Source organism: Physcomitrium patens, chromosome 9 (genome assembly GCF_059467195.1).
Source record: "Physcomitrium patens ecotype Gransden chromosome 9, ASM5946719v1, whole genome shotgun sequence".
Taxonomy (NCBI): domain Eukaryota; kingdom Viridiplantae; phylum Streptophyta; class Bryopsida; order Funariales; family Funariaceae; genus Physcomitrium; species Physcomitrium patens.
This window is the reverse complement of record NC_143418.1, coordinates 1604986-1613457: the sequence shown is the minus strand read 5'-3', so window position 1 is coordinate 1613457 and position 8472 is coordinate 1604986. Positions and strand designations below refer to the sequence as shown.

Here is an 8472-nt window from a genome sequence, read left to right as displayed (position 1 = left end):
GTTGTTAAATGAGCCAGCTGGTGATGTGTGATGCACTCGCTTGAATTTCTCATCCTCCAACAAATTTTAATTTTAATGCTTCCAAAGCTTGAGGTACTTCGAAAGCTCCACAAACTTCAAGCTTTGGGATCGAAATTTCTCCCACAGCAAACGTTTTCCACCGGAATCTGTTCAATCGGTTGTCGAGGCATGAAATACAGAGTTGTATACAGAATTTCCTCTAAGTTCCGACCTGATGTAAACCTGGTTTCTTGCAAATAGTTTGGTGCAAGTGGTGCAATTCGAAGCTCAATTGGAGTGTTGCACATTGAAACTTGTAAAGCTGCAGTTGTGATACAGACTGATGCTTTTCGGTCTTTAATTATCATTAGCTGCCAGCTGGTGGATTTAATTGTCTGTTGCGAGATCTCAACGCAAAACAAGCAAGGTAGCACTGATAAAATTGTGAGTTCCTGTCAAGTTGCCAAACCTACGCACGTTACACTAGTCTGTTACAGTGTGAACGACGAAGCGATGCTGAGGCTTGTAAGGGAGAGATGCTGGAATGGGTCTGACGGATGTCGAAGTGAGAGGATTTTGGGTGAGGAACGAGAGCGAGAATATTGCGCCGAGCCTGTAAGTCGACAAATAACGGCGCTGGAAGGGATACGATGAATGAAGGCAAGAACGGCTGATGCACGAGCACGAAACGACTTGTGCAACATCAGCACTTACCTCGTTCATCCAAACTTCATGCTACGACGGTAAGGCCAGAGCCTGGAGCATTATTAATAGCGTGTGTCCGCAACACATGTCCCCCGATTTCCTGTCTGCATTAATAATTTAAGCCTCAACCTGAGGCCTTTTCAACGACTTTCCGAATCTTACGATCACGAGTAAAATTCAGATGTGATGTCTACCAGAGCTGGAGGTGTTAAAAAAGTGGCCTGTGAACTGAAATGTTTTTTGGGTTCCATGAGAGGCTCAACGTAAGAGTCGGTTTGTGGAGGCTCTGTCTGAGTTCTTGAGGAGTTTTGTGAGAGTTTCAGAGGTCATTGTAGAGGGTGGTCAAGAGAGGTCTGCAAAAGGATGAGATCTTTTTTGAACTGTCAGTGTGTAGAGTAGAGATTCAGGTGGAGAAACGGGGTAATGTGGAGGGAGCTGGCCAAGCAAACATAGCCGTCGTCGCCTCCTTTTCCGCCCATCAATAATTTCAGCTCAATCGTCTTGTTTCCTCTTGAATCATCGTCATCTTCTGCTGGAGGGGCGAGGGAGATGATCACTCGGAGGCGAGGCGAGGCGAGGCCGGTGAGGAAAGAGCGGGACATATTTCCTAAGTCGCCTAGGTGCGGGGTATAGACAGGGATTGGATCGTTGGGGGCAAGCAGGAGAAGTGGAGGAGGGAGGGATTTCGGCAGCATGGAGTCGAGTCCAGGGCTTCTGGCGGGCTCGCACAATCGGAACGAGCTGGTTGTCATCCGGCAGGAAGGCGACGGGGTGAGGAAGCTCTTTGCTGCGTTGTGTCTGCAATGCATGCTACTCGGAGTCGGTCATTTTCCATACTGAAGCCTTCAACTGCGATACCAACATTGTCCATAGATCTTGTCTTGTCCATTTTTCTGTGTCTAGAAAACAGTGTGACTCCAAGAAGGGAAGCAACGACGTTAAGTATCCATGCAATCACGTTAACAAGCTCGATTGCGACGACTCTATTACTAGCGTATTTACAAGAAGTTCTTAAATGATGCCCTAATTTGTCCACCAACTCTCCAGTATTTCCATCTTAACGTTTGAAGAGGATCCTTGAAATGCTATCATAGAATGCGAGACGAGGTCGTGTTTACACTAGTTCTCATGAAATACAGAAGGAAGTTTTACTAGCAATTCTCTAGTTCTGCAGAAGACGTTGAATCCCTTCCCGTTTCCTATCTATGATGTCTAGAACTCGCTGCAGGCTTAAACTCTTCTGGATTGAGGCGGATTTATGAATCTTGCTGAACGAAGCAACAAGTACCTATTGTGAAACTAGTTAATAGTCTTGAGAACTTTGTTTTTGCTTGTGTGCAGCCGAAACCGTTAAGTTATGTGGACAGCCGAATTTGTCAAATTTGTGGTGACGATGTGGGATTGAACATGAGACGAGAGATATTTGTGGCGTGCGATGAATGCGGCTTCCCGGTGTGCCGACCTTGCTACGAGTACGAACGGAAGGATGGTACTCAGGCATGTCCTCAATGTCGGACTCGCTACAAACGCCACAAAGGTAAGATTCTCCAGGACCATGTCTTCTAGGACATTTCTGAGCTGTGGTGTCACAGAGGCAGTCCCTAAAATCTTATCATGATGTAAAAGAGCGTTTGTGGTTGAGGGATGTGCATGTGCTGACATATTTTAACTCAGTGATTGACATGCACTTGTGGCGCCTTGGACTGCAGGGAGTCCTCGAGTGAAAGGAGACGATGAAGAAGAGGACTCCGACGACCTAGACAACGAGTTTAACCACGATGGAGATTTGGGCAAGCGCGACGAACAGCAAGTTGTGGACGAGATGCTTCACAGCCAGATGGCTTATGGTCGGGACATGGACGTGACGCTGTCTGCAATGCAGCCTACGTATCCCCTTCTTACGGATAGGCACCGTCACACAGTACGTTTGGATGTTTTTGGGGGCTAGACGAAGTGGTTATGACCTAGCTTTGTTCTCTGCGAAAATTTCCTGTGGCGCTAATTTTCGTCACATAAGCGGGTGACCACACGTTAGATTGAATGCGTTTCGGGTGTGGAATTCGGATTTGTGTGAAGCTGCGACATGGAATCGTGGTCGGTCGGTCGTGTGGTGTAGAGATGGTGGATGGTGCCTTGCGTGGTGGTGGTGTTTGGGTCTATCAGGGCTGATTCAATGTTGAACGCGCAGGTGTCTGTAACAAGTGATTCAGATGCAATGTCTCCTGATCGTCAAGCGATTTTCCCTGTTACGGGAAGGAGATTGACTCATGCCACCTCTTACAGCGACATTGGCACCCCAGGTGAGACATTGGAAATCTACGATTTGCGTTGGAATTACTTGAAGCATTCTCTCTATGATTGGCTGCGTGGAAAATGCGATGTCATCATTCGCTGTATGTCGGTGTAGAGAGGAGAACCAAATAGGCTGTACATAAATGCATGAGAATCGTGGTATTTTCAAGTCTATTTGCGTACGATGGATCGCAATTGCGGAGGCCATGGACATGGACGACTGACGGATTGAATATTCACAACAGTCAGAGCATTGGACTCGGCTAAGGATGCGGGCTCGGATGGGTATGGGAACGTCGTCTGGAAAGAGAGGGTGGAGAGCTGGAAGTCAAGACAGGGAATGCAGATGACGATGAGAGAGGGAGGCCAGCTTCAAGCAAGTGGAGAGGGAGGTTATGATGGCAGCGGCCTCGATTGCTCGGATCTGCCCATGTGAGGTTTATGGTTTAAACTTGTATGCAAAGTTGGGTCGAGTGTGTTCAAACTCCGTGTCAGGCGCCTGGGTTGCCCCGCTTTTCTGAATATGTTCCCAGGCAGGCCTCTCCAGACAACGGAGTTTTGAAAGATCTTCGTGCTACTGTAAGATGTGTGGTTTCACTTGATGCTAGAACGGTGCAGCTCTTTCTTGGATGTCGCAAAGCACTAGGATATATGGCGATCCATAAGTGCCGTAATGTGGCGTCGAATGGATTTTGGAGGTTGTGGATGAACTGACTGTGATTGTCGGTCACGTACTGTAGAATGGACGAATCGAGACAGCCTTTATCGAGGAAAGTTCCATTCCCATCGAGCAAGATCAACCCCTACCGGATGATTATCGTAATTCGCCTGGTTGTGATTTGCCTGTTCTTCCGATACCGTATCTTGAACCCCGTGAACGAAGCGTACGGACTTTGGCTGGTGTCGGTGATCTGCGAGATTTGGTTCGGCATATCGTGGATCCTGGATCAGTTCCCGAAGTGGCTACCCATCAACCGTGAGACTTACCTAGATCGACTTTCCCTGAGGTACGTTCTGTGGACCTCGCACGCAGCTGTGACAGGCAGAGTTTGTTAAGGCACGAAGCTTAGGCATTGCAAGTGATTGGGTTCGATTGAACACTTGGCAGTGTAGGATCCTAGTTGGTGGACTCCAGGCGTCTCCCAATGGCCCGGGAGGGCGCAGACTGTGTTGGTATGAGAGTGTTACGGCAGTTCCGTTCAATGCTGCTGTAGTTATAAGTCTGCAATTGTCGTCGTGGTCACTAGTAGATGTCGTATGTGGTCCATGACTTTGCGACGTTGTTGCGGGCGTTGGTGCAGGTTTGAGAAAGAAGGGGAGCCGTCTCAGTTGGCGCCGGTGGACATTTATGTCAGTACGGTGGATCCCATGAAGGAGCCACCCCTGGTGACTGCCAACACTGTGCTGTCGATTCTGGCTGTGGACTATCCAGTGGATAAGGTGTCTTGCTACATATCTGATGATGGAGCGTCCATGCTGACCTTTGAGGTTTTGTCGGAGACGTCGGAGTTCGCTCGAAAGTGGGTGCCGTTCTGCAAGAAGTTCAACATCGAGCCCCGGGCACCTGAGGTGTACTTTGCTCTGAAGATCGATTACTTGAAGGACAAGGTGCAACCGACTTTCGTGAAGGAGCGCAGAGCTATGAAGGTGAGGTGACATGAGCTGACCTGTGGACGGTGCCGTGCATGAGAGGAGTTGCATGCTTTTGTTGGTGGATAGGTAATGTTGATCGATCCTGACGGTGCACGCACTTGGATTGCATGCGTTGGCTGTGGTGTTGCAGTTCATGAACACCGTCCGCATTATGTGTGGTGTCGTAGTGGTTCGTGAAGGATCTGCCCGTAGTTACTGATGTGGTGAGAGGGAATGGGTATACGCAGAGGGAGTACGAGGAGTTTAAAGTGCGGGTGAATGCGTTGGTCGCTAAGGCGCAGAAGATGCCCGACGAAGGATGGACAATGCAGGATGGCACACCGTGGCCTGGGAACAACACACGTGACCATCCCGGAATGATACAGGTTAGTGCGATCCTCCCATACTGCGGCACAGGTTTGTCCCAATAACAAGTGAGTAGCAGAGGTGGGTATGAAGAGGTAGCTGATGAATGTGGGAGGCTCCGCTTTGTCCTGTTGCCGCGATGCACCTGTTGTGCGACTTGGTGACCGTTTGTGAACGACTGTGTCACGATGGTAGGTCTTTCTGGGACACAGCGGCGGTCATGACACGGAAGGAAACGAGTTGCCGCGGCTGGTGTATGTGTCGAGGGAGAAACGGCCTGGATTCAATCACCACAAGAAAGCCGGTGCCATGAACGCGCTGGTTCGGGTGTCCGCAGTGCTGACAAACGCACCATTCTTTCTGAATCTGGATTGTGATCATTACATCAACAACAGCAAGGCTCTTCGGGAGGCGATGTGCTTCCTGATGGATCCCATCGTGGGGAAGAGAGTGTGCTACGTCCAGTTCCCTCAGCGGTTTGATGGGATTGACAGAAACGATCGATATGCCAACCACAACACTGTCTTCTTCGACGTAAGTGTTCCGATCTGGAATTGGGACTTGGGCATGTGTATGGGTGGAGTGCACCTTAGAATGCCGTCATGCAGTTGGTTCAATGATGGCAGGTTGCGGACGTTGTCCGTGATTGAAACGTGGATGAGTATTGGTGCGGCGTCGTTTATGGACAATTTAGCAGCATAGAGTTCAAGGCGCAGCCCACTAGATGGCATTCTTGTCGATGTCTTGGCATTTATGATCGCCTTTGGGGCATGTAACGATCCAGGCGATTTTCATCTGGTACTGTGCGTGTGCGGGAGATTCACTGGTGGGTACTGGTGATGTGTGGTGCGCAGATCAACTTGAAGGGTTTAGATGGCGTGCAGGGCCCAGTTTATGTGGGTACGGGGTGCTGTTTCAAGAGGCGAGCCATTTATGGTTACGATCCTCCTCCCAAAGATCCTAAAGCATCGAGTGGTCGCAGCCAGAGCGTGTTTCCATCCTGGCTTTGCGGACCCCTTAAGAAAGGTCTTCAAAATGCAAGAGCGGGGAAGGGTGGAAAGAAGCGGCCGCCATTGCGTACCGAGTCCAGTATTCCCATTTTGGACGTGGAGGATATCGAGGAAGGTATCGAGGGCACGGCGTGTTCTGTGATTGGTCTGATGATGGTACAAGTTTCTTTGTTATGTGGGTTGTCGGAGCAGTAAGTGTTGATCATGAGCTGAAGATTGGGCTGTACGTTGACGAGTGGTGGACGTCTCTTCTATGGTAAAATGCAGCGGAGTGTTATAAGAGTGGGTTAATGTGTGGACGCAGGAATGGACGAGGAGAAGGCGTCGCTTATGTCGTCGCAAAACTTGGAGATGCGGTTTGGTCAGTCTCCAATCTTTGTCGCGTCGACGGTCCTGGAGAGTGGAGGCGTGCCGCTCTCCACCAGTCCAGGGTCATTGTTGAAGGAGGCCATTCATGTGATCAGTTGTGGGTACGAAGATAAAACGGATTGGGGGAAGGAGGTAAGTTCTGAGATGATGGGGTTGGAGGATCCATGACGTTTCCTACTCTTTTCGTGTGTAGTTCTTCTCATAGTGCACACTGCACCTGAAGAATAGTGGAGGGCGGGGTAGTTGGTTTGTGTCGGTGTTTTTATGCACGATGTACCAAGTACATAACATCATTGCACCCTGTTTGGTCCGTTGGTTCAGATCGGGTGGATCTACGGGTCTGTGACGGAGGATATTCTGACAGGGTTCAAAATGCACTGCCGGGGATGGCGGTCCATCTACTGCATGCCAGCGCGGGCTGCATTCAAGGGTTCTGCTCCCATTAATTTGTCGGATCGGCTGCAACAAGTGCTGCGTTGGGCTCTGGGGTCTGTGGAGATTTCTCTTAGCCGGCATTGCCCTCTGTGGTACGGGTATGGCGGAGGGAAGCATGGTGAACTGAAATGTCTAGAGAGGCTAGCGTACATAAACACGACGATCTATCCACTGACGTCGTTGCCACTGCTGGCGTACTGCGTGCTCCCTGCTGTGTGTTTGCTGACCGGAAAGTTCATTATTCCCACGGTACTGGCCGTCTGTATCTCGTGCCTGCTTGAGGCGTTACCGTACTTGATGAATGGCACCCTGAGGATTATCTCGTAGCTTCAGCTGGGATGTGGTTGTGGGTGGAAGGTTAGGCGATGGTCTTCCTGAATCGTTGCTTATGCCGCGTGGTGTGTGCAGATTACTAATTTAGATAGTCTGTGGTTCATATCGTTGTTCATCTCCATTTTTGCGACTGGTATATTGGAAATGCGGTGGTCAGGAGTGGGCATCGACGAATGGTGGAGGAACGAGCAGTTCTGGGTGATCGGAGGTGTATCGGCCCATTTGTTCGCGCTGTTCCAAGGGCTACTCAAAGTGTTAGCGGGTATCGACACTAACTTCACGGTGACGTCCAAACAAGCCGAAGATGAAGACTTCGCGGAGCTGTACATGATCAAGTGGACTGCCCTTCTGATCCCGCCCACCACTCTACTGGTGATCAACATGATCGGCGTGGTGGCGGGGATTTCAGACGCCATCAACAACGGGTACCAGTCTTGGGGTCCGCTGTTCGGCAAGCTGTTCTTTGCTTTCTGGGTGATCGTGCACTTGTATCCGTTCCTGAAGGGTCTGATGGGACGGCAGAACCGCACACCCACCATCGTGATCGTGTGGTCCATCCTGCTGGCTTCCATCTTCTCCCTACTTTGGGTGCGCATTGATCCATTCCTGGCAAAGGTGACGGGTCCCGATATTACGGAGTGCGGGATCAACTGCTGATAGCTTATCAGCTATAAATTTGTACTTTAGTTGTCGTCTTTCCATTAGTTTATTTACGGTGGGTTCTGTTGAAACTTTTGTTTTAATACTAAAAGCACATCACTTAAAACACAGATATCAATGTGTAATATTAATCTTTATTTTCAGAATTCATATTTATATCTTGAAGAGAAGTTATACTTTTAACTAGTAAGTCATTAGTTTTTAAACTCCCACTAAAAGAAAAACTTCTCTATTGACATTACATGAAGTAAGTCTCCCACTTTGATAGAGAAGTTAAATATCATCCTGGATGTATGGTGAGAAGCACATATTTGCTTGAACTTTTTTGGAGTTAATGGTTTTGTGAATACTTAGGCATCATTGTCATGAGTAGAGATGTAGTCAATTTGTAGGAGTCCATTCTGAATTTGTTCTCCGATCATATGATACTTAATATCCACATACTTAGTTTGTGAGTGAAATTTAGGATTAAGTGCCTGCCTGATAGCACTTTGGGAGTCAAAGTATAAGACTATTGATGTGTCTTTAGAAAATCCTAGATTAGCAAGGAGCCTCTCTTTTGTGGCCATATAACAAGTAACTCAGAATATGTCATACTGTCAACAAGACAGGCTTGTTTTTTTGACCCCTAGCTGATCGGTCCTCCATTCATAAAAAGAATGTATCCACT

The 8472-nt window shown here is 48.7% G+C and overlaps 1 protein-coding gene across 1 annotated transcript; it reads left to right on the top strand.

Annotated features, from left to right (window-relative positions):
* Positions 1–953: 953 nt before the first annotated feature.
* Positions 954–7984, top strand: LOC112286966 (putative cellulose synthase A catalytic subunit 5 [UDP-forming]). The gene is made up of 13 exons (XM_024529472.3): positions 954–1476; positions 2047–2242; positions 2415–2626; positions 2894–3005; positions 3243–3429; positions 3738–4004; positions 4299–4644; positions 4878–5015; positions 5191–5529; positions 5850–6120; positions 6310–6506; positions 6696–7058; positions 7218–7984. Exons 1-13 carry the CDS (start codon positions 1399–1401, stop codon positions 7797–7799), a joined length of 3288 nt encoding a protein of 1095 aa, XP_024385240.1. The 5' UTR covers positions 954–1398; the 3' UTR covers positions 7800–7984.
* The last annotated feature ends 488 nt before the right edge of the window (positions 7985–8472 follow it).

What these genes read in the sequence shown, in the direction of transcription:
- LOC112286966 (XM_024529472.3), top strand. Translation starts at nt 1,399, where the DNA reads ATGGAGTCGAGTCCAGGGCTTCTGGCGGGCTCGCACAATCGGAACGAG. An exon ending in AGGAGCGCAGAGCTATGAAG is followed by an intron (nt 4,645 to 4,877) that starts GTGAGGTGACAT and finishes GGGTATACGCAG; the next exon opens with AGGGAGTACGAGGAGTTTAA. An exon ending in GAAAGTTCATTATTCCCACG is followed by an intron (nt 7,059 to 7,217) that starts GTACTGGCCGTC and finishes TGGTGTGTGCAG; the next exon opens with ATTACTAATTTAGATAGTCT.